This window comes from Protopterus annectens, chromosome 1.part1, assembly GCF_019279795.1.
Source record: "Protopterus annectens isolate FY-2018-M chromosome 1.part1, PAN1.0, whole genome shotgun sequence".
In the NCBI taxonomy this organism is placed as follows: Eukaryota; Metazoa; Chordata; order Ceratodontiformes; family Protopteridae; genus Protopterus; species Protopterus annectens.
In genome coordinates, this window is record NC_056726.1 from 370,778,202 (window position 1) to 370,804,794 (window position 26,593).

Below are 26,593 nucleotides of genomic sequence, written 5' to 3' on the forward strand. Positions count from 1 at the left end.
CTTAAGAATAATAAAAACCAGCGTTTCTGATAAGAAACCACAGTGCAACTATGAGCGGCTGTACTCGGATGCAATAATGCGAGTAAGCTGAGGTGCAGACGTTTCACTAAATAGTAACCCAGGGGACAAGTAAAACAGAAACCAAAGCGTTTCTGATAAGAAAGCACAGTGCAACCATCAGCGAATGTAGACACAGTAAAGCGAGTAAGCTGAGTTGCGAAGTTGCAAACTATCAGGGAGAAAGTATATCAGGAACTAAAGCGTTTCTGATAAGCAACCTTAGAGCAACAAACATCGGCTGAGCTGGTTCAAAAAAAGCAAGTAGACAGAGCTACGTACTTATAACAATCACACTGCGTAATAAAACTAAGTGTGTCAGTAGCTGGATAGTAGCAAAACGCTAAGGACCTGACTTAGTAGCTGATAAGAAAAACAATCACACAGTTAAAGTTTAGATACACAAAGTGATTACCAGCAGCTAGTTTACATAGGAATCAACTAACATGTTTTATCAAGTGAACACAGATAGTGCAGAGTGAAAAAGCCTTCACCCACCATTGAAACTCCTGTTGCAGGCAGGGAATGAGTGTAATTATTGTTTCTAGACTGTGGCAACGTTGAGTCCAAATACTTTTTAGGTACCATTGAAGTTTCCTCATATGCAGTCTCGCATATGGAATTTGTAGAATGCAGGATGCCATGAAGCCCAAAGCCTGCAGAATTTTTCTTGCAGGTAACTGGGCCTTTGTTGCTAACAGGTTGAAATAGGTAGTCAGTTGTCTTTGGCGTGAGATAAGCCATCTGGGCAGTTGTATTTAAGCTTGCACCCAGGAATATTATCTCTTGACAGGGTACTAGTTTTGATTTCTTTTCGTTGACTGTGTACCCTAGGCCTGTTAGAAATCTCTTTACAAATGCCAGATGTAGCAGAATGTCCTTGTTCTCTGCTTGAATAAGGCAGTCGTCCGAGTAAGGATATATTTGTATTCCTCTGTCTGCAGAATGCAATTACTGGTGCCAGGTACTTTGTGAAGACCCTGGGCGCAGTAGATAAGCCAAAGGGCAGTGCAGAGAATTGGTAGTGCATTGAGCCAGCTTTGAATCGGAGGCATCTTCTTCATGTTGGTCTGATTGGGACATGCAGGAATGCCTCTCTTAGGTCTAAAGTCACTAGCCAAGCCTTCTTGCCCAGCATGGGCAGAAGTTGCTGTAGTCTCAACATTTTGAATTTTGGTATATCCAGAAATGTGTTTAGAACAGATAGTTCCAGCATTGGTCTCCAGGTATTGTCCTTTCTTGGGACCAAGAAAAGTCTTTAATAAAATCCTTGTCCCAGCTCTTGCTCTGGTACTTGTTGAATGGCCCTCATCCATGAGGGATGATACTTGTTTTTGTGCCTCTGCCTATTGATGTTTTGGCAGGTTTGACCAACCGTTTTTGTCCTTGGCAGGGTATGGAAGTGAAACTTGTAGCCTTGTGACACTGTCTAGGACCCATTTGTCCTGGGTTATATGCCAATTTTGAGAAAAAAGTGCTAGTTTTCCCCCCAAAAGTGCTGCCAGAAGATAAGAGCTTGGTGCAGGCAGGGGGAAGTCATTGGGACAGTTTCCTGTATGGCTGTGATTTGTCCTCCACTTTTGGAGGTAGAAGCACCCCACTGTTTAGACCTGTACAAACCTTGGGGCTGGGATCTGCCTCTTGGGTATCTGTATCTGTCCCTTTGTGGTCTGTCCGACACGGGAAAGGACCAATTCTTTGTAGGCCAGTGTCTGCTAAATCTTGGAGGTTGTACCTGTAAAAAATCTTTAACTGTTTGCATAGATTTAGCTTTGTCCTCCATTTTCTTTAACAACTCTTCTGCTTTAACACCAAAGTGTCATGCTGTAATGGAGCATCTAATAATTTTGCTTTGACATGATCAGGCAGATTTTGTTCCTTTAACCAAGCATGCCTCCTGATGACAGAACCCGTAACAGCGGCCCTGCAGGAGGCCTCCAAAGAATCAAAACCACATTGCAAAGTATGCTTTCCAACTTGTTCAACTGCATGCAATAAATCCTGCATTTGTTTTCTGCACATTCAGAATTTATCAACATTTTCTGTTTAAGCAGTGACATAATATATTGCTGATATTTGTGTATATGAAACTGACAATTTAAAGCTCTTATAGCCAAGGTAGCAGAAGTGTAAATCTTTTTTCCCCATCTGTCTAATGCCCTAGAATCCCTGTCAGAGGGGGGTACGTTTCTTTGCAGCGGAAGCCTTGACCCCTTTGGGACCCTGAGAGATTGTTTCTGGGTCAGCAGCAGGGTTTTTGAAAAGGAATTTATGAGAGTCAGGAACCCTGTAGTATCTGTCCGGCTTAGGAGCTGGAGGCAAGGAGTCAGGGGTCAGACTGGACTCTGAAAATACAATGTCTAACAGGTGGAATAGCTAAGGGCCTGTGTTGTGGTAGTAAAAGGAAGTCTCTGAGCCTTCTCTTAGAGTCTGAAAAAATCTTGGCTCTCCCAGTGAAAATGTTCCCTCATGGTATGCAAGGTTTCCCCAAAAGAGTAATCCTCAGGAAGAGAGGCTGAAGGGATAGATTCTTCAGCATCAGAATCCTCATAGGGAGGAATTGAGTATTCCTGATCAGAAGAGGAATCAGATGAAATGGAAACCTGATCTGAAGATTCATATTCTGTCTCTTGCCTAGGCCTTTTATCAGGAGGGGGATGGGAAGTCCTGATAAAAGTAATTAGGTCTTCGGCCATTTTGAGCATCTGTTTTTTGGGCATGGAGGCCTGTCCATGAGGCTGTTGTACTTGTTTCTTTGTCTTTAAAGGTGCTTTGGTCTTTGCCTTTGAAGCTGAAGTCATTTTAATGTAGAATTGAATAGGTATGAAAACGCCCTCAGAAGCCGATGCCTGCTCAGCGGCTCCAGACCCATCTGAGGGAATAGGCTCCGAAGGTCCAATACTTTGATCTTCCAGCGGCCTAGTCGACTGCACGTGGGAGTCTGTAGCGACCTGCGGGTCTAAAGTAGCGGGTGTCAGGGGCAGCGAAGGCGCCTCACTGAGAAATGGCAACTGGCTTAGGAGAAGCCTCGTCGTCTGCTTTGGACCTCGGATGCTTGTCCTTTTCTTCTTTGTGTTTCTTGTGAATTCCAGTAGTCGGATGGCTATCAGACGACATCATATAATTAAACCTTCTGCCAAAATAGTGTAATGCAAAATCGTACAGACGCTTAATAGTGCGTTGGTTAAATCTAGCACAAAACCCACAACTAGCAACGTCGTGGTCAGGGCCTAGGCAAGGAATACAGTAAGAATGAAAGTCCTTATGAGGCATTTGCTTCCCACAAGAAATACAATCAACTTTTTCTGACATTGGTCTGGAGCAAGAAAAATGTTTTCCCAACGGGGTACTTGGCTTTTGAAGACTACTTCGGATCTGAAATTCGAACACGAAAATCTCAGGAGTCGGCCGACCGGCACTTGCGAACTGCTTCTGCTTCAGGCACCGTGCGGCAAGAAAGAATGAAGAAAAAGGCATCGGCTGCATCTTTTATACCCCCCTGGCACTCTGACATTAGGGAAGAGGCGGCGTCAACAAACGCCGGACCTAGACTTTGTAATTCAGGCCGACTGAGGGTAGCCTGCCAGCAGGATAACCCAAGTGTAATGACTGCAACAGTGAAACACGAAGAACATCCGACTTATTTTTTTTATTTTATTTTACATTTGTTAACTGGGGGTGTCTGAGACGAAAAGGCCCTTTTTCAGCAGAGGCCCAGGGAGAAAAGCTCCACATAGAAAAACACAGATACATTTAGACATGATCAGTATACACACAAATTACAAAAGACATGGCTTCTGGGGTCATTCAAAGGGGGTGCAATCTGTCAGCATGGAAGGAGATGGTCCATGCTGCTTTGCCAGGGACAGTCTGCACCTCTCCCCTCTAGGCTTTCAAATAGTAGCTAAAACACTGTCCTCCCAAAGTACCTTTTTAGGCAGTGACAAAGTACTTCTAATGCAGCAAATCAAACCCATGAAAATCTAAAGGTGTTACTGCTCCATGCCAAGAGTCTAAACAAAAAACTCCACTCCCTACAAGCTCTTCTCACACTACAAAATGCAGATATTTGTGCAGTCACCGAGAAATGGTTTTTAAGCCAAGGAGAAAACAGGACAATGCACTTGAGCTTCCCTATGTTCAAATCACAGGAAAAATCCCATACCATTTCTTGCAAGCTATAGGTCACCCTCTATGACCCAACATGTATTTAAACTTTTTTGGAAACGCCATCCAACCCAATACTATATTTATGGGTGATTAATTACTCCAATATTAAATGGGAATCATACACCACCAAATGCACAGGCAGAAATATCCCTAGAATTTGTAAACAAAATCCCTGGACCAGATTTGTCAATATCCTGACCACATATGCAAATATATTGGAGCTGGTCCTCAAATGTGGGAGTGTACTGCATACCCCCTAGTATAATGTCTTCTCTGGTAAGGTCAGACCACAAAATGGTCTCTTTGAAGTACAAGTAAAACCTGGAACCCCAATATTCAGGAACTACTCTAAGGCTAACTTCTTGCTGTTAAAGTGATAACCTGCAAAATGTCATGCCTTCAAAAATCCTGAGAACACTGCTGGCTACACAGAACTGTTCACAGAAACCCTATGCAAAGCATGTTAATAGCTGCACAGGAGCAGCTGTACCCACCAGGTAGTAGAATACTAACTCGAAAAACAATCCACCCTGATAAAAATCACATCAGTAGGCTCTATAACAGAAGAAAATCATGGTAAAACTCAGGAGGTGAAACACCCAGCAGAACAAAAGCACTTTCAAACTAAACTCATGAGGACAAAAAGTCTAGCAAAGCTAAACTTGAGGTAAATCTGGCCACACAGGCCAAGGACAACCACAAGACATTCTTTAGCTATGTCCACAACCTCAAAGGCAATACACAACTGTGTGCAGAACTCATTAATGGGAGCCATCTATGTGGGACCAGAATGCATAGTAAACCTAATTACCAACAAATTCAGCTCCAGCTTTAGCCCCCAGTCTTTCCTCAGGAAATACCAACCACCACCCCCTACTATCACAAGAGAACAGGTCCTTAATTCTCTAAGGCCAAGAACACTGCTTCAATGGGCCCAGACAATATCCCAAGATGCCTTCTAAATAGCATGAAAACATGACATATCAGGTCCTCTGGAATTGCTATTTCACTGTAGCCTTCAAAAAGGATTTGGGCCTCACAAATGGAGAACAGCAACAGTAACCCCTCTGCACAAAGATGGGCCATCTACATACACTGAAAAGTACAGGCCCATAAGGTCTCTCATGCAAAGCCATGGAAATGATGACATAGGAAACCTCCAGACACTGGAAGCAACCCCACTCTGGTTTAATCAAGGACAGGTCATGCGTATTCAACCTGGTGGACTTCTTTGAGGTGGTCACCAAAGCAATAGACGAGGGCAAAATGGTTCATACTGCCTACCCTGACCAAGGCATTTGGCACAATGCCCCACTCAAGAATTGCTGACAAACAAGACATTTGCTATAAACCCTTATGTCACCTGGTTGCTCACAGACAGGACATAGGAAGCTAGAACTGTGGAGACCACCTGTACAAAGAGGCCAGTCCAAAGCAGAATCCCTCAAGGATCTGGTACAGCTCCCTTATGGCATTTACTTCTCTGAAGTCAAGGTCAATTAACTCTAGCTGACTAAATCTGCAATATAATTGAAAATTAGGAGCAGTTAAAGAACCTCCCACTGACACTAATGTTCTCCAGGAAGGGATGCCAGACAAAACTGGTGGCAGAGCCATGGACTAAAACTAAATGCTAAGAAATGCACATCATTCATTAAGTCATCCACCCCTGGTAACTATACTGACAACACACCCCTAACCCCCAAGAATAGGCCCAGTAATCGGGGATTTGAGGACACACCTAAAGTAAATCTACCCCTTGACAATCACATGTTTACAGTAGTTTGAAAATCATTCTATGTTTTGCAACAAACAAAGGTATGGCATCTAGGTCCAATGAAGCCATTGTTCCACTGTATTCTGCATTCATTAGACCTATCATGGAGTACAATGCCTTCTTTGGTTATGTCCCTAACCATGCACATCCAGCAACTGGAATATCCACAGACCTTCCTCATTCATCAAACCTATCATGGAGTACAATGCCTCCTTTGGTTATGTCCCTAACCAAGCACATCCAACTGGAATATCCACAGAAATTCTTCACTAAAAAATACAGGGCATAAGTAACATGTCCCACGCAGTCTGCCTCAAGGCCTTATCCCTGTATTCTGTCTCCTACAGGCTTCTGCGAGGAGATCTATGCTAGCATACAAGGCATTGTCAGACCCCACCCTGATGTACCTTTGCCATACCCACAAAACAAAAAGCACAAGAATTACCCTTTCTAAAGGCAAACCTTGGCTGTGAAATAAATAGGACCTGCTGGAGATGCAGGTATGTATCCCAGAGATTGTCCCTTCTCTGAAACAGTCTTCCCCATTCATTTGAAGCAGAGTTCCTTCCTAACCCAATTCAAGTGCAAGTTGGACAACTGGATGGGGAACAGGAAATTCACTTCTGATTTGGCACCCATGCATGTCTCCAATGGAAACAGGCAACCTGTAAATGGTTAATTTTACAAGCCCCTGCTTGCGTTTCATCTCCTAAGCCTCTGCTTACACTTCAAAGGTATGAGAACTTGACAGATTTAGGATGAATGGCTAGGCTTAAAAAAATGTGGTCATTAGTCTAGTAAACACCTATGAACCTCTCTCTTGATCTTAAGGCAAAAACTGTTTGATAAAGGCTCTGAAGCTTTGGGGTTCTGGGAAGTAAAGCTTTTCTTAAATACCCAATGGCTCTTGTAGAGACAAGAGGCACAAAATGAAATTATTCTTTTGTGAAATGTCTCCTGCAGGCACACTTAAGCTTTATTTTTTTAAAAATCAAATGGAAACCAGACAAAAAGCAAAGCAATACAATGCCATACATGTAACAAACAATATTAGTAAGAAAATCCCAATTTGGGTACATTTACAGCAGTGGTCTGCAAGACTTCTAGAGAAAAAACATTCCATCCTGTAGGAGAGCATGGAAGATGGCATGGGCTATTCTTTCCCTTTTCCACAGGGAATGAGCATCCTTGGCATAGGGAGAAGAGGCCTAACACTACGAATGCCTGATGTCCTAGATATCAGAACATATGAACACATCTGCATGTAGCCAATTCCAAGCACTATGATTACTAGTGCAGCAGTGACCTTACAGTTCTCCCTTGCTGCTTCATCCTTTCTGGCCATCACAGTCCACCTATTTCCTCCCATGGACATCTTCTCCAAGTGACCTGGGATCACTATAAATCTTAAGGGAGCCCTGTGGAGTGCGAGTCGGGCTAAATTACCAGCAACTGCTTCGGAGATGGGATGTATTAAGCCCTACCCTAGTTTCTCAGCCACCTCTCCCATTCATTAATATCAGATGGCTAATCTCAACCAACCTTGCTTCACCCATGAAGGATGTTCAACAACAGCATCCAACCCCCCCCCCCCCCGGGATGTGCACACCCATCCCTCTTGGCCACTGCCTCAGTCACCAAACTGCTAATCAAACGTGGGCAGTAGCTAGGGTTTATCCCACTATACCATATGTGCAGCAGTGATTCTTATGATGAAATCACTTAATACCTTAACCAATTAAACTGAGAAATCATGAACAGTGTGGCCTGTGTGGTGTAGTGGTAAAACACTGGACTCTCGAATAAAAGGAGTGAAAGTTTGAGGCCTGGGGTACCAAATTATTTATCAGGACCCCAATTAACCTAATGGATAAGGCACTGGTCTATAAAGTACTGGATTGGGGATTTGAGTTAGACATGGGGTGATATAATCTGGTCTGCCTCGGTGTAGAGGTGAGTATTACCATACGTCACACAGGAGACCAGGATTTAATTCCCTGACTGGGAGTAGATGCATCTTTTTTGGGAAGCTCAGCTAGTCTTGTAAGGGCCCTTGTGGTTGTCAGCCTAGTATATACCTATGAATCTATAAGCACACTCAACTTAAATGTACAGTTGCACAAGTCCCACTTACCTGTAACAGTAGATGTTCACAGAACACACTGGCATCTGGGTAGTAGTGTCCTGCAACCCTTCAATGGCAGTGTACTAAAACAGAGTCCCTCCCACTGCCCGTCTGTGGATGTGAGGGACCAGCCACCTAGCAGTACAGGGACTGCCTTCCACACCACAGACAGGAGGACCCCTTCAGTTTTTCTAGGATCCAACAGGAAGACAGAAATGCAAGCTTTTGTGAACACTGTTCGAAACCAAATATCACAGCTGCAAAATAGAGCAGCACTCAACAGCAACTCAAACACCAAACTATGTGCATCCAAAAAGGGGGTTGGTTAGTACTGCCAGTAAGGCAGTGTGTTCTATGAACACATACTGTTACAGGCAAGTAGGATTTATGGAAGTGTACTACACTTACTGGCATTCGGGTAGATTCCAAAGCGTACCCAACCTGGGAAAAAGGATAAGGGTACAGGAGCCCCTTGATAATGGCCCTAAGCTTGCTCTGAATATAGAAAAGGCATCCACTTTGTAGTGCTTCATAAGGGTATGGATAGAGGACAAAGTTGCTGCCTCTAGAATAGTCTGAATCCACTCCTTTCCAAATATGCCACTGAAGAGGAAAAGGCCCTGGTGGAATGCACCTTTACCCTGCCTGATTTGCCTGGTCATGGTGGGTGTAACAAAAAATACCAGAGGACAACCAACAATGGTTTACTTGGAGACGGTGTGACCCTTTGCCTGTGTAGGAAATGAGCCTTTCAAAATACCAGAGGACAACCAACAATGGTTTACTTGGAAACGGGGTGACCCTTTGCCTGTGTAGGAAATGAGCCTTTCCGCCTTGCTGAAGGGTTTAGTTCAGTCAAGACGGTACCCGAGCTGCCAGTGCACATCCAAGGAATGCAGTATCCTCTCTCTCCTATTCATAGGGAATGTGAAGAGCACAGGGAGGTTGCTAAAGTGAATTCTGAGACCAATTTCAGCATGAAAAGAGGGGCTAGTGTGCAGCAACCCTATCCCTGTGGAAAATATAGAAAGGTTGTCTTATCAAGAGAGCTTGCAGATCAGAAACTTGCCTTGCAGATGTCACAGCAATAAACAAAACAGTTTTCCACTTCAACAGCTTCAGATCAGCCTGAGTGGCAGGTTCAGAAAGGTACAAGGTCAATTCTTCCATAACACAGCTGAAATCTCACAAAGGAGGAATTTGCTTGTGAGGGGTGTCTTGTACTTACTACTACCGTCATGAACTGTTTCACCAAAAGAGTGGGATGCATTGGGAGACTAGCAGAAACAGCCACTATTGAACCTTAATGGATTCATACAAGCCATCCTGAAGATGATTACACAAATATATGTCACGACCAGAGGGATGTTAACCTCAAGGGTCCCCTCTGTTCTCATTTAGGTAGCACTTAGAAAACTTCATCAATTTGTAAATGCAAGATTTTCTATTAGCAGGTTTTCTGGCCTCAACACTTGTGGCACCCTCATGAAACAAACGCCTAAATGGAGTGGACACTGAATCATCCAGGCTGTCAGTTGTGGGTATGCCAGTCACCCCCCTAAGACTGCATAAGCAAGGCATCTCTCCTCTGAGCATGCCTGCAAAGATGTCAATTTCTCCAGCTGTCTCTTTTGAAAGGAGGCAAAACAGATCTACTCGAGGCATTCCCACATCTGGACTAGATCCTTGAACACCAGTACCTTGAGCTGACACTTATGCGGGTCTGCCCAGGATCTGCTTATTTGCTCTGACAGGATGTTACGATGCCTGAAGAGTCAGAGAATGCCATCTAAACTAGGAAATGGCACAGCCCGGGAGGATATGTTTGACCCTCCTATCATACCTGTGGCACTTCGACCACATCAGGGGATCTGCAAGCAAAAGAAGGCAAGTGTTTTGATAGCCCGTCCAAGTACACTGTGGAGTCACAAGGCATGGGTTGAAGCTTATTTCTTTATTTACTTTTATGTATACGTACAAGGGGTACATGGTGGGGGAGATGTGCATCAGAGTCCAGGTCAGGGGACAAAAAAACTAGGCATAACAATACCAATAATGGCTGCACAGCCAGAAACTTAAAAAAAAATCTCACTGTTCTCCCTGCAAATAGCAATATGAAGTCCATTTCTGCATGGATAATATTCTGAACACTGCAAAGAATACAGGCAGAAACTTCAGTAACAGCTCAAAACAAAAATACATGCACACACGTTCTTTTTTGCAAACACAAAAAAGGAAAGTTTCAGTTGCAAATAATTAGAAATGGCATAAACTGGTTTTAAAAAGAAATAAAGCATAAACTTATGAAAAATTGTAAGAAATGCTTAAGATACAAAATGGTGCCAAAAATGATTAAAATGAAAAAAAAAAAGGACAATTTAAACTGCTATAATCCTGCTCAACCACCTCTACCACCAAAGGGAAAAAACCCTGAAAAATCAAGTTTTCCTGTCAACTTCCAAATGAAGCTTTTAACCAACAGAAACATGCCTGATTAACTTGCAGCTCTGGAAGCAAGAGGTAAAGAGGGGAAAAGTACTAAAATGGCCTTAGTGTACAAACGCATTCAAAAATGGCCATAAAAACAAACTTCAAGGGTTAAAAAATCCCCAGAAACCATCAGCCAGCTCATTATAAACCATATAAGCCTTAAACTGTGCAGGCATATACAAATTTCCAATCAAAAGAAAATGGTCAAAGCAGCAGAATACACTATTCATGTACTAATAGGAGAAAAAATAAAACCCAAAGTTAATTTACATCTATGCTCAGCAACTGAAGAAATCCAGAACAAGGAGCAGTCTTCTAGGACAGATACCTTGCTGTGACAAGAAAACTGAAAAGGTTCTGTCTGCGGGTGTAGAAGGCAGTCCTTGTACTGCCAGGTGATTGGTCCCTCGCACCCACATATAGGTAGTGGGTGGGACTCAGACTGCCAGGAAGAGTGTAGCAGGGCACTACTACCCAAATGCCAGTAAGGCAAGTGTGTTAGATGATCAGATAATGTTAAAAGAACATGGATCACTTCTACAGCAGAATCTTTGCCCATGGGCAATACCTGCAGGCAGACATGTGCCCTTCTGGACTGATTTCCAAAGATAGACAGATATCCTTCTTGGGCATATCAAACCTCTCTCTCTCAGGGCATCATTCCAACATAGCTTAAAGGTAAAGCAATTGCACACTTCAGTGCTTCCCTGCTGAAGAGGTTACCATACAAGTTTACTGATAAAGGCCAATCTTCTTCTCCCCCATCCCACAGTCCTCAGTTTGTAAAGCCCTTGAGGGCTTACAAGCTTTGAAAGGCCCCAATTCCCTCACCTTGGGAGGGTCTCTGAGAGAATCATGAGGCTTTCACTTGCTTTTTCGAGTAGTGCGCTTATACAAATATGTTGTGCTCATCACAAGGATCACTGCTGCAACAGAATCCTTACCCAACTAGATGAGTATAATGTACTCAAAGGATGTTCTGCAAGACATTAGATCTATTTTGTACAACAAATATTGCTCCCTGACTGTTCAACAAATGAATTTGGCCAGCTTGATTTACTCAGTATACAAAAAGCTTAAACCAACAGATATTTCCCTAAAAGACATGGGTAGATCTTGTGATGAAGCCTATTAGAACAGACAACTGCATCATTCTGCCACTATTTACCTTAATTTAGTCTTGAGTGATGAGACTTCTCTATTCATTGCATCTGCAGTCTCTGAAGCTTCTTCCAACTCGCGCTGAAGCTTTCTACGAGCTGCATTAGCTCGCTGAGTCTCTTCTTCAGCCTCCTCTAGCTGCCGCTTCAACTGCTTCATACGTGTATTGGCTTTCTCTGCCTAAAAAAAAACATGGCAAGGTAACACAATCACTTGACAAAAACAAAATAAACTGGGCTATTATAACCAACATCAAGTGTTGAGGTTATGACAACACTAATCTGTTTCTCTTCACTGTACAAATATGCAAGGAAAAGTTAAGAATATAAAGTACTAGACCTTTGGAACCATACCAGTAGGCAGGTCTCATCTTTTAAACATACCACCAGAGCCCTCAACTGAAGTATCAGCAGTTTACTTGTTGACCTAATTAACCCACTACACAAGAGTTGGGCTAACATGGGCCAAGAGAGCTTTGGGAATGTACATGGTTCAACAATCTGCAGCAACACAATGAACAAGAATTCAAGTCACTCTTCAGTACAAAGTTGCTTTTCCATCCATTTCACCTTTCCTTAAAAACACCACACACTGTACAGTTTTTCACATTTTCTGTCTGTACCCTAACCTCACACAAAATACATAGTCTTACCTTTCTGTGGAAAGTAAAGCTGTGTTGACATACTTGTTCTTAAACATTTACGGCAATGTCAGAGTGACAGTATGAATTACAAATGGTTGAAAATATGCCAAAGGTAAAACTGGCCACCAGAGCTTCTGCACAACTTGCATCAGACTCCAGTATGACATACAGAATTTCAAGGAGAGAGGTCTCGGTTCCACTTTTTGTTTACATTTCAATTTTTTTCTTTGGAGGTTAACTAAGGTGGTCATCAACAAGTTGTGTTTATCAAGCTCACTAGGCAGGGTGGAAAATTTGACTCATCCTCATGACCATGTCGAGATCGGAGTGAATTTACTCCCCAAAAAAACAGGAAAATATTCTTCTCCCAAACAATCAAGCCCCATACAAAACTCCCTAGGGGAAAAAAGACAGCCTACCTACAGCAATACTTAAAACATATATGGTTATGTTGATTATACTCTCACAACTGCACCATACTCTTCAGAATCACTGCTGCAGCATGAATTATGTGCAGTATTAAAACAATGAAATAATGTCCACAACATGGTGGGTGGGGCACACAGGGCCTACAATGATGCACTGGAAATTTCATACTACTGAAAAAGACATCCCAAATACAATGTCCATCAATGATGTGACCGGGTATATCAATGTCACTTTCACAAAAGTCATCTGTGAACATTCCTGAAAAGGGCCTCTGCAGCAGAGAATACCTCCTATTTTAGTCCACATGACTTAGCCATGGGCATAAATGGTGCAGCATGCAAATCATTTGGACTTTAGAAACATGTTGCCCTTACTCAACTTGCTTGGCATGAAGGACTCAAACAGCTTCTTAGTTTGTCTTTGTTCTGTCTAAACAATCTTAGTTGCCTATGCATGCCCAAGAGTTGCAAGTTTCTTGTTTTGTGGATATGGGGAAAAACATGAATCTGAATTGCCTGCTTTGGCACCCCTTCCACCAACTTCTTGCATGAATGAGTGACTGATTCTAATGGCCAATCTGCTCTAGTAGAACACATTGCATGTCACTCTGCAAATAAAAGAAGGCAATTTTTAGTTCCTTCTGATTGACAGAATAGACATTTTTCAACAAGAATGTCATAAGGGCTGAGCCTGCATGTTCAAAAGGAGAAAGGTCAGCTTTATCACAACAAAATTCTATTTCAAGCAGGACCATCTGGTTTCATTGGAGTCGAGCACAGTACCCCTTTCAAGAACTTCAAGTCACAGCTATCAATGGTGGTTTCTGATGGCAAGCAAACAAATGCCTGACAGCTGCACCTTAAATAATGCAAAATAAAGACCCTTGAAAGATATCCAAGCAGTTTTACTGAATTACACACTCTGGGGAAAAAATATCTAATTCTGAGCTCAAGTGAAAATCCTGTTAACTTTGCTAGGGGAGATTTTCTAGTATACGGCTTCCAATCCTTCTTGATACGTAGGCAGGAATGATTCCCACTACAGGAACAATGCACTTTTAAGCCTTCAAGCTTTGGGTTACCAATTCCTTGTTATAACAGGCTGCAAAAACACTGGTATGACTGTTGAATCATTTCTACTCCACATGCCAAGTTGAAAGATCCTGTGCTAGTCGTAGCCATAGGAGTGCAGTCGGGATCAAGTCCATAGGATCAAGGGCAAGTACTTTGACTAGCTGCCTTTGTGGGCCATTTTAAGCCTAACCAAGTCTCCCTTTCAAAGGTGAGACCCAAACCCTGGTACCTTGTGTCGGAGGTAAACACCATAGCCATTATACGAACCCCCAAGTTGGTCCTGTTCAACATAGCCTTCCTCAGTATACTGAATATTAATGGTAGAGGAAGGAAGGCAGGCAGGGGCACACAAGACCTTTGCTCCAAGGTGTAGAGAGCACATCCCCTGCTAGAGCTGTCTCAAGCATACTGGCAGAATTCTGGGATCTGTAAGTTCTGTGGAAAAGTAAAGAAGCATACCTCTGGAGTGCCCCAAAGAAATGTAGGGTCATGGAAGGCTTCCAAATTCAATTTCCACTCAATGGGACTTTATGTAGACCAGTATGCCTGCCAACAGAGTCTATTCAAGAATGTACAAGTAAGGAGATGAATGTTGTGTTTTAAAATGCCAGATCCTATATCAAGCCTAGCTTGCAGAGGAGATAGGAATATGTGCTCCCTTTGTTGACATCCCACACCACCATATAGTCTGTAACAAGACTCTGGATTCATGGTCTGAAGACCTGAAGAGTATAAATGATGGCCACCATCTCAAACTGATATGTCAAGTACCTGCTCAAAATACTCTGGACACTTAAGATGTGTGTGCCCTCCTAGGAAGGTTAAAGGTGTGAAAAGTTGTCTGTTCCCCCTAGGGTTTTACAAATGGAATCCCTGCATAGGCATCCACCTCTGTTCAGCAAAAGAACACTTTATGGATAGAGAGAACGCTGGGAAATTACCCTCTTCAGGGAGTGAAGAAGCTTGCACTAGAGATTTCTCAGGATACTGGAGTTAAGTACAACTGAACCAAGGAGACCATCAAAATCTAAAATGGCAATCTATAAACAGATGCATCAAAAAACCTTAAAGATGGTCTTTGTGGGTACAGATGATTAAGGATGCTTGGGGGGGGGGGGGGGGACTAAGCAATACTACTTTTTCTTGCAGGGGAAAAAAGGACCTGACATTCTGGATGTCTAAGATGCTCCTTAAAAAGCATTTGGTCTGTGAAGGAATTCACTGGCTTTCAGAAGGTTCAGAGATATCCCTAGCTCTGTGCAGCACTAGAGTGAAAAACACATCAACTCTTTCTTGGACTGCCCAAATCAAAAAATATTTCAGCTATGTAACTATTGCACTATTATGTATATAATATGTAATTATGAATGTATCCCTCTGATGAATGTATTTCTATGCATTTCACTTACCACAGTTTAATGTACAATACTGTAATGTAATAATGTGTGGTACTGTAATGCAGTAATCTGTGGTGCTGATGAATATATTTCTATATGTATTTAATATGTAAAATTTCTATTTTCTGTTGGAGCTTTTCTCCTCGGGCCTCCATTGAAAATGGGCATTTGTAGCCCAGTCAGACAAACCAGGTCAACAAATATAAAAATAAATACAAATAAACAGTTGATAAGGCAAGGATAGATGCAGATACCTTGCAGTCAAGCTGGGCAGACTGAACCCAAGCATTTTGTGTGGTGGAAACCTACGAGTAATCCCTATATCGGAAAAAATATACTACCTACTTGTACATCTACATGCACCTAAGCACATACCCTGACTATCCTCAAAGGCTGATGCAATGATGATAATTTGGAAGAGAGAAGCTGTATGGATATATTGCAGTGTAACAAGGACCAACCCAATTATATTAAGTATATAATTTCTGTATCTGGGTTGACAGCCCCCAGCAGACCAGCTTTGGTGGCCTCAGCACAATACTATGCATACTGGTGGCCCTAAAGGAGGATCTAGATCTTAATACTACAATCAGCTTGAGTTTTGAAATCATGCAATGAGATGCATGCAACTGCTAAGCAAACATCCACTAAACATCTTCAAGCAAGCCACTGATCTTGTGGAATGGGCTGTATGTTTAAACTAACCTTAGGCTGTACATGAAGCAGTACAGAATGCAGCTGGAGAGCCACCTGGGCAGTTTGTCATACTTTGCAATCTGTTTGGAGTGAAGGACACTGTTAATCCAAATTAGGACACTGTTAATCCAAATTGTTAATCTAAGTAAAACCAGAGACATCTGGGAACATTTAAGCAATGCAATCTGTATTTGCTCTTGTTTGAATATTGAGGAACACTGGAAATGTATGGATTTGTGAAGAGTAAAATGCCACTTTTGGCAGAGAAGTTGCTCTACAGTACCTATGGGGATACAGTTACAATGGGCAAAAACTACAGCTGTGTATGAACTTACAACAGAGATGTCGTACTGACCACTGCTGCAGTAATCCAATACTTGTGGGTGGGGTGTTATCTTAACAAGGGGTAACCAGACTTCAGACCAGTGTGTCAAAGCAAAAAAAAAAAAAAACTATGTATTGTACATCTAGTGCATCACCTCATACCTCTGGTGTAGGGAATGTGGATGTATGGGTACAAGTTCCTCACAACCATCTTGCACAGGAGGACACTGAAGAAGTTAGTGTGCATCAAGTATGAAAAACCATGTCTAAGAAAACTGTGCACCTCAGTCCACATAGTACAGGAACAAAGAAAATATGGGGGAAGGGAAGCAATCCTGCAACAGTGATCAGGACAGTCTACTGCTGTGGTAAAATTCTTACATAAGTACATTATGTCCTTCCTTACATCACTGTTGCAGTAATCTGAAACTTGTGGGTGATTCTCAAAGTCAAGTTACTGAGTGTGGTGATAGGTGTGGTGTCTGCCAGTCATAATAGGACAGATCTAGCAAAGGCAGTCCTAGATCTGGAAAATGCATCTACTGAAGTCCGGTGGCAGCATAAAGGACAGATCTGAAATCAATGCCTTTGAAGGTGGCACCAGAACAGGTAGCTGCTCTAGTGGAGTGACACTTGGCAGGGTTTTACCATGGAAAGTGTAACTGAAAGAAATGGACTTGGAAATTCAGTTGCAGATGGTCTGTTTGGAAATGCAGCCTCCCAACCTACTCTCATGGAAGGAGAGAGAGAGAGCGCATGCTGGCCAATCTTTCTGAATTGTTTTTGGTCCAGCTAGAATCTTAGATGCCTATGTTCATCCAGGAAGTGGAGGAACCCTTCGTCTGTCTTGTGGGTTAGGGAAAAGTCTGCAAATAGACTTCTCAGTTAGAGCTCATTTACCACTTTGGGCACAAAGGAGGGGTTAGCCCATAAAAGAATCTTATCCTTATGGAAGATCAGAAAGGGTGGGTCACCATCAGGGCTTGCAACTCTTCTGGCAAAGGTAAAAACAACCAGGGTTGTTCTTCAGATACAAAATTTTAGTGAAACTGAAGCTGCTGATTCAAAAGGTGTTTAAAAGTACATTTTTCCAGAACAAAGTGAGAGCCCAGAGAAATGGAATAGCCTTTCTATGAAGCTTCAGGTGAAGGACACCTTTTAAAGTGTTTAAATCAAATATTGCTCTAAGAGTTGATGTCAAAGGCAGGCAAACAGAGCACAAAAGTGAGCCTTGGAGAAATAGGTCAGACAACTTTTGACTAACTAGCATGCATGACAGAATATACCCCATATGTTACGGCTTCTCATTCTTCTGGTGACACCACACTGAAAAAAAATTTCTCCATTTGGGCATGCAAGACTTTCTAGTGGTAGGTCTTCTCTGAAAATTGTCTGAAAGGAATTAAGATTATATTACCCAGGGTAAAGCTACGCCTGCAGGTCAAGGTGAATCAGACAGCCCTTGTTTTGTCAAAGTCCATTTTGAAGAGTAAATGAGCGACTGCCCCTGACCAGATGCGTAGAAGGGGGAACCTATGCATTCAGGGCCAAAAGGAAGTCACTAGTAAATTTTTGGGCTTGTCACTCGATTTTCATGAGAACCTTTAGGGTCAGAGGAAGGAGGGTGCAAAGGAACTTCTTCCCCTGGTGAAAGACACTGTGTCCCATCCCCCAGGCCTGGTGATAAGGGGTCCTGGAGTAGAACAGCCTGGCGTGACCTGCTCTGGGTGGAGGCAAAAAGATCCAAGGTGTACCCACATCTGTGAACTATGTCCAGAAAGAACTGCAACACCCATGAGGGTGTTCTCTGGATCTGCTGAGAAAATTGGTGAGGATATTCCCACAAGGTATGTAACTTATCTGTAGGGGCTGGCTTCTATTTATGGCCATATCCCAGGCCAGAGCTAGCCTGCACAGCTGGTAAGAACTTTGTTGCCCTCCCATATTTGCTCACATTCCACATAAGAGGGGTTTGACTGAATATCTTCAGGGAGCCTTTGATGCAAAGGTGAGGAATCACTTGAAGGCCTGAAGAAAGGCTTTCTACACATTGGTATCTCCTTGATCTATCTTGAGGAACTGTCTGAACTATTGGGGAGCCTGTCCATGCAACTCAGGCCAGGTTGGATGAGTCTGAATGGAGATCTTGGGTGGGCTGAAGGGATGTAAATCTGAAACTAGAGACCCACTATTGCATCACCTTGTTCAGAAAGGGAAAGAGGAGTTTGGAAGCAGAGTGTGATCTGCTCAGATTAAAGGGACTTCAAATACCACTGGATATTCCTCAAGTGTACTCCTGTATAATGCACCATCAGATTTGTGGTTACTATATATCCAGAGGCTCTTAAAACTGTCTTGCTGAGGTCATATAAACTGTAGTTAACAGTCTTCCTAGGCTGCACACTGAATACACACTGCAAGTTCTGTTGTCGCATACCAGGCTAAGGTCCTTTGAGTGAGTGACCCCATATGACCCACTGAGGTCTTAAATGGCTGCATTTGCTTAGTACAGTACATACCAAATGGGGCATTGTACTCAATAATGGGCCGGATAAGTGCAGCATATAGGGGAGTTATAACCACTTTTTGGTCTCGAGGCGATGTCTTTACTAAATCAAGTGAGCTACGTGGAAAGCTTTCCTTACAAAAGTAGACACATGAAAAGTAGACACATGGAGGTCTAAGTTAAGGTCATAGATAACCTGTGATCCCAGGTCTCTTACCACTTCATGGGTACTTGGGGTATTGTTGACTTGATAGTGTGATAGGACATTGTGTCGAAGGGAATGACTCACTTCTCTGCATTCAGTTTGAGACCGTGACTAACACACAAGTTGTTGGTCTGTACGAGACCCACCTGGAGTATGCAGACATTTGGGGATTCAATGACTACATCTAGTTTGCAGTAGTCAGCAAACTTGGTCAGCCACAACTCTTTAGTTTTGACCTGAACTTCTAAGAAGTATATACCAAACAGTAGGGGGCCCAGCACTGACCACTTAGACCCCACTGGTAACAGGTCTGCTGGTTGATGTGGCGTCATCCACTTTGATAGGGTGCTCAGTTTATGAGCCAGTTGGCAACCCATCTTACAATGAAGGGGTTTACATTCAGTTTGCCAAGTTTATAGGCAATGCCTGAATGTGGGATTGTGTTGAAAGTCTTGCCAAGTCGAGGTATGCTTTTGTGCACAGATTTGCCCTCAATGGCCTTGGTCACACTTTCAAAGAAATCCACCAGATTAACAGGCAGGATCTGCCCTTAATGAAGACAAATTGGGTTGGATCCAGGGTCTGTTATTAGGCCACCTATCTGGAGAGGAATAACTATCGGTTCTCCATTCCACAGGAACAAAGCCTGTGGTTATGCTATGACTGAAAAGGGTACTTAGTGGTGATGCTAGTTCATGTTTTAGCCTGTTTAGAAGACAGCTTAGGATGTCATTTGAACCCATAGAGGCAGTGTTCTTTGCCTTGGACAGGGCTTTGAGGACCTGCTCTTCAGATATACAAGGTGTGGGGAGTTTGGGGGCAGGTTTGTTGCAAGTTAGGAGGAGAGAAGGGAGTGAAATTTTCACCAAACCTATCTGCTAACAGGTTGCCCATCTCTGTGGGCTCAGTATCTGTGTGATACTGTTGTCCACCAGTTCTGCACATGCTGGGACCTACCCTTTAGGTTATGTACGTAGCTGTAAAAGGCTTTATGGTTACCCTTGGCAGTACTTGCTAGGTTTCTCTCAAAAGAGGTCTTGAAGGATTTGACAAGTTGTCTTACTTGCCTGTTAAGGCCAAGAAGAATACTTTTCCATTGTTGGGTCCTTGTCTGTTTTTCCTGGACAGCAACTTTTTGCATTTATTGCAGAGTTTGTTGATGCTGAAAGTCCACCATGGCAGCTCGAGTTTGCTTGGGGCTCTGGCTTTGATTCTATCTGGTACAGCTAAGTTTATACGCTTCTGCAAGTGATTGTACAGGGCTTTAGAAGGCAAAGTTTCCTCTGAATCAAGACTCCTCAAATGGTGTGATACAGGAATCCTTTTCAAAACACCGACACTTCTTGGTAAGAAATCCTGCCTAATTTCAAAAGGCTCAGTAAGAATCTCTGTGATTGGACTTTTTTTCCTTTTTCCTGAAGAGAATTCTGGGGGAGAATGTCTGCCCCCAACCACAAAAAGAAGATCCTCTGCCAATTTAACCAAATCCTGCTGATAGGCCTGAGACTGAGCTAGTAGGGCTGGAGTGGAAAGAAAACTGCTTCCTAAGAATAGCACTTTGTGGGGACATTTGAAACACAGTCACGCAAGTACCTTACAGCTGCATTTGCTCGAAGCACAGGCCTACAAAGCGGTCTCAGACCTGAGCAACTAACATTGATCCAAGACTAGTGTTGATGTTGAGGGGCCTGATGGCATATTCGACTCCGTAAGCATCTTTACAGAGGCATTCACCACCTCGTTCACAGGAGGGGGGCTGGAAAAGTGCCTCACCATCTTCCACGATAACCAGTCTTGGAGGGCTGGCAGATGAACGAATGTCTTTACTGGGCCTGGGCATGCGCCATCGGCATTTTGGAAGATTGACATTGGGAATTTGTAACAGACTACACCACCAGGAGAACCAGAGGACTCGCTAACTAACTAAAACGTCTGCCCTACACCAAATATTTCTGGAATTGAATCAGGCACAGAAAAAGTTGGGGACATTGCCGTCTGGGCCTAAACGGGTAACAGGAGTGGAAGAGTGTGTGGGACTTGTTTACCACAACAGAGACCATTAACTTTCTCTGACAATTATCAAAAAGGAAAGAATTCTCCAACAGGGTACTTAACTTTGAGGTTTTCATACGTCGGTCCACACCAGAGTGCACATACTGTTGTCTGCTTTTGGCTCTGAAGGCAAGAACACAGGTCATGACATTGGCGGACTCCACTTACACCCTAGCGTACAGACATCAGGTTAGGGGGTCTGCTGGTTGCAGGAGGGAAAACTTTTACCGTGTCGGGCTGGCCAAGGGCTTCCATCACAGGAAACTCCAAAAGTCAGGATTGCAAAAGTGAAAAACGTAGAGCACGAGCTCCTGTTCCACGGTGTAACCATGGAGAACCTGCAGAGGGACTTAAGGGAACCACTACTTTGATGCATACTGATCAGGCTGTGGCTTTCTTACTACAGAAAAGATGGGCTCACATTCTGGAAAGCACCCCAATGTGCAGTATTGGTACTGCTTTACATCACCTTCATCTTACAAAAGGCAATACATATGAGGAGGCCTAAGTTTAAACTGGCTGCTACTCTTTCTTAATGAATATGCGAACAGACAAAATGGGCAAGTGAATGAAAAGAACTGGTGGGCAGAGGAGCTATCCAGGTTTCTCATGATTCAGAAAAGGGCCAAGCTTGAAGTAAATCCCTCGGATGCAACCTCTGATTGCACCTACATTCCCACAAAAACATACCTGCATTTAGGTCTAAAAGGTGCATAATGTGTGACTACATACTATCAGAAAAGATAAAGTCTTGCTAGCTTACAAGGCTCAAGCCAATGGGAAAGAAGATTCCTAAAGGTTATAAAGTTACTCACTCTGGTACTGTAAATGGAACTTTCACAATTACAGAAGGCTAATGCCCAAATTTACAACTTGCAAATCTAAAGCAGCACAATGCTTAAAATTAGCTTTACCCAAGAGATGTCAGATAAGGTTCTCATCTTGCACTAATTAGATACTCTAATTTCACCTAAATTGTTCCAAACTGCACAGCTGTAAGCAATTGAAAGTATGAATGCACATACCTGATCTTTGTACTGGTCAGCATTGCGACGCTCATCCTCAACTTGCATAGACACTTCTTTCAGCTTTTTCTCTGTACGACGCACCACTTTGGCTGCAGCCTGACGCTCCCTATTAAAGAAAAAGGAAATTATATACAGAAAAAAATACCCATTCACCGCAAGTAGAGTTGTGTAAGAACTTCCAGTATTTCTGACATATGGGGTCGTCAATGCTGAAGTCTGACTGGTATATCAAAGCTTTAACTACCGAAGGCTGCAAGTCTGCTGTATGACCTCAGCTTGTGCCTATTGGGGTAAAGGAGGACAAGTGGCTGGCTACTGAAAAAAAAAGAGTTGTCCAACAGTCTGGGCAAGTCTGACCTCACAAAGGTTGCCCTGGACTAGGAGAAAGCATCAATTTTGCAGTGTCTGGTAAAGATGTGTACAGAGGATCAAGTGTCTACCTCCAAGACAGACCTGGAGTCTATTCCTTTGTGGAAAGCCCGAGGAAACAACTGCCCTAGTGGAATATGCTTTAGGGCAGGAAAGTAAGGTCTTACCATAAGCAGAAAGATGGCCTTCGAAATCCTAGTTGCAATAGTTTGAGACTGGCTGTCATAGCTTAGGGGAGATTAAAGACCCAAACAGCTGGTCAGTCTTTCTGAAGGAATTAGTTTTGCCCAGGTAAAATCCAAGTTGCTTATAAATGTCAAAAGAATGTAAGATTTTTTCCTCATCCCCAAAACAGTGGAGAATGGAAGTGGAAAGATGAATAGCCTGACAGCTCTTTCACCACCTCTGACACGGACTGGTTAGCAGAGTGTCACCCTGTCTGTGAAAAAGAAAAGTGGGAATGGCCATGACAGCCTGTAGCTCAGAAAACTTCCTGGCACAGGTGAGGGCTAAGAGGAGGATGGTTTTCTAAGTAGAGAATTTTAGAGAAACAGAAGCTAGTTCAAAGGGAGGCAGAGTATGCTTTTCACAGGGTAAGATCCAGAACTCCTCTGAAAAGTTTGACCTCCAGCCTAGCTGTAAAGTGGAGGACTATAAATGAGGCAAGCATCAATAGCAGGCAAGTGAGCTTTTATGGAATAGGCCAAGCCTGACTGAAGTTCTCAGAGCTATTGCAGTACCATAGGGACCTGTACCAAGAGTGGATCCTGTTGCAGCACCAGAAGGGAAATTTTTCTGCTTTGAAATATAGGATTTTAGTAGTGGGTCTATAGGCATCTTGTAGGACTCGTACAACCTCTTCAGAGAACAGGTGCCTGAGAGATTAAAATCCTATTATCTATAGGGTCAGGCTGAGGGATGGAAAATTCAGATAGAATAGCAATCCTTTTTGCAAAGTTATCAGATCTGGCTGTAGAGGAATTAACCTGCAATTTCCCTTTGCCAGGTGAAATAGCAGAGGGAACCAATGCCTCTGTTAAAACGGAGCCGTCAAATTTGGGCATTTCTTTATGCCCCAAGAATTTTTGGAAGAAGCGACAGATAAGGTGGGGCACAGAGAAACTTCTGTCCACTGTATCTGTTCTCCAAGCTGTGGGACATGGGTCCCTGGTGCTGAACTGGGGTGGGGGTGGGGTACATGGTTGCTTGCTGAAGCAATGTAGTCTGAGCAGTGCCAAACTGAAATGTGATGTTGTGGAAGACTTCTGTTAAAGGTTCACTCGTGTGGGTCTTCCAGGGAGCAGCTTAATCAGTCTGCTAGCACAATGTCCTGAAGAGGGATGTATGTGGCTGTGAGTGTGATGTTCATTTGTGCTGCCCAGTTCCATGCCTCTTGTGCAAAAATGCAAAGGTAGTAAGACGTGGTGTCTCCCTCTGTGCACCACATGACTGGGGTGCTGCCAGTGAACATTTGCAGTGGTCCTGGTTTCCAAAGGTGGGCAAAAAACTGCCCTCATTTCTTTCACCTTGGAGCAAAGAACAAGGGTTGCCATTTCCCCTGCACTCTGTGTGAAAAGGTAGTCCTTGGCAGAGTATGACCTGTTCCTTCAACCAAATTAGTTCCTTTGTGAGACAAGAAAGGTGGGCAAATCAGGGTGTCCAAGAGGTGGCAATGCTGGGACTACACAGACTTCAGTACTACTGGATTTTTCTCATACGGAGTGCGGGCAGTAGGTGCACAGGAAGAGTGGCTGCCATGAATCCCAAAGTCCTTGGCATCTTTCTTCTAAAGAAATGGGTTGTGGGGGAGTGGCCTTGAAAGTAACTGGACAGACTGAGAACCTTCTCCTGGAGAAGGAAAGCATGCAGTTTGTGTGTCCCAGAGTACATCTCAAACATGTCCTGTACAAGAACAGTGTGTCATTTTTTTTTTTTAAGTTTACATTGAAACCTAGATCGGGCAGAAGATGGAGAATGAACTGAAGATGCTAATAGCAAGCCTAGATCAGGTGGTATGACAAAGCTACTACAGCTGCTAGGCACTTTGACACTCTTGGGACTATGGAAAGATCAAAAAGCAGAACAGTAAGCTGAAAATCCTAACAGAGAAAAACATAAAATCTTGCGGGAAGATTTAAGGCAGATTCTGAAGAGAGGAAATTTTGAAAGATGGTACCTTCAGGTAAGTATTCAGGATGGATATGTCTAGGATTAATCTCCACCGTCTTTCTCTTGAGATTAGAAAAATTCTGGAATAAAATCCTCTTCCCAAGAATTCTTTTGGGACTTACTCAATGGTACCCTGACTCAAGAGATCTTGAATAATGAGCATCAGAATAGATATTTGGTTTTGAAGGAGGTAGGGGCATACCTTTCAGATTAGGATGGTTTTCTCAGGACATGGCATAGCCGTTAGATGGAGAAAACCCACTAGTCTGTGTCAATAGCTTTCCACTTGGCCAGGGATAGCGACGGTCTAAGAAAGAGGGGCAATGAGGCGGAGGACAGGGGGGGGGGGGTGCTGCAGGGGTAGCCAAAGGTTTATGCCTTTACAGGCCGGCCTCCCAGCTGGAAGTCCCCTTTGGGGTTTTTCACAGTATATTTTCCTAAGGGTTTTCATTTTTCTATTCTACCCTAGGATTCCTTCTAATCAAGGTAGATTTAGCTCAGTAGTTCCTATGGTATCTAGGATTAGAGGGGATCTGTCTGCAGACTTTCATGCTCTTACCTTGAGTCTTTGAGAGTTTTCAATAGACTGGCTGCCTGAGGGCCAAACAAGTATTTGCCCAAAGGTGGATCTAGCATTTTTGATTTGAAATCCTCAAGTAAAGGCTGACTACAAAGTCTTGCACATCTGTGGATAAATCCAGTGGCAGCTGTCCTAGAAACATCCAACACCATCATAACTGCACTTAATGTGGTGTCTTGCAATCTGAGTGACCTGCAAATGTAAGCTCCGCATTTGATACTGCGAGTCTGCTGTAGGAGGATCCAAGATAATGCTTTAACTCAAAGTTAACAGAAATCAAATACTGTCTCATTTGAATATGGTAATTAACTGCTCTAAAGGCAAGGGTAACAGAGGCGTAAACCTTCTTCACCCATCTATCCACAGTCATACAATCTTTGTCACCAAGTATGGAAATTAGCACTGGATAGAAGCATAGAGGGCTTAGAGATGGAGAGATACTACAGAAGGGTCTGCCACTGGGTTCTTAAGGTCATCAGGTACCCTGCAAGACTCATATGGTCTGTTAGGAGCTGGTGGTTGAGTAAGATGCAGAAGAAATGGAATGAAAGGCATCCTAGAAAGCCTCAAGGACAGGTGGAATTGGGGAAGTGGCAGGGGTATCCATCTCCAGAAAAGTGCAATACCTATTCTGAACATCACAGATCTGTGTGGATTGCCAGTGTGTTTAAACATGTTCTGCTGAGTCTCCCCAAAAGAAGCTTCTTCTACAGAGGAACCAGGAGAGAGGGAGTCCCCTTCATTGGAAAGGATTTGCCCTGGAGAAGGCAGCTGAGGGGAATAGTCCAGAGAATGGTCAAAGTCATAGTCCTGCTCCCCACACAGGGAGAGGAAACCAAGGTAGATTTTACACAGGCCAAAGGAGGGATGTTTCAAATACCAAACAGCTTTGAACAACCCTTGAGAGAACTCCAGCCACGCTCATCTAGTTGCTGATGGGAAGGCCACATCCTTAATACTACTGCCTGGATGAGATGGAGGTTTGGAACTCCATATGATCTCTACTAGACAGCCTGGGATCTCTTCCCTAGCTCAAATTTGAGGGATGCCACTCGGTCCTTCTTAAATAAGATGTGGTTCCTCAGATGCAAAAATCAGCAGTCTGCAAGGTCTCAGGATCTACAACAACCCCCGACAGGAACTTAGTAGCAGGCAACTGAAGTACCATGACATACCACCCACTGAGGTTAACAGAACCCATAAGTCAGATTCAGAAACACTGTACTGTGGATCTGTTTGAGGTCTTAAGTTTTTCCCTTGGTGTTAGGTTGCCAGAGGCTGCAGAGTCAGCCATCTTGGACTGGGCCAAGTGTTTATGACTCTGGGTCTCAAGAATGGTGTG

The 26,593-nt window shown here is 43.3% G+C and overlaps 1 protein-coding gene across 1 annotated transcript in view; it reads right to left on the reverse strand.

The window, feature by feature from the left end:
- Positions 1 to 26,593, reverse strand: part of MYH9 (myosin heavy chain 9) — a 1,134,272-nt gene that overhangs the window by 39,499 nt on the left and 1,068,180 nt on the right. The window contains exons 41-42 of the mRNA XM_044075327.1: positions 22,131 to 22,239; positions 11,788 to 11,960 (exon numbers count right to left, since the gene is read on the reverse strand). Coding sequence (XP_043931262.1) covers positions 11,788 to 11,960; positions 22,131 to 22,239 — 282 coding nt within the window. The remainder of the gene's footprint in view (positions 1 to 11,787; positions 11,961 to 22,130; positions 22,240 to 26,593) is intronic.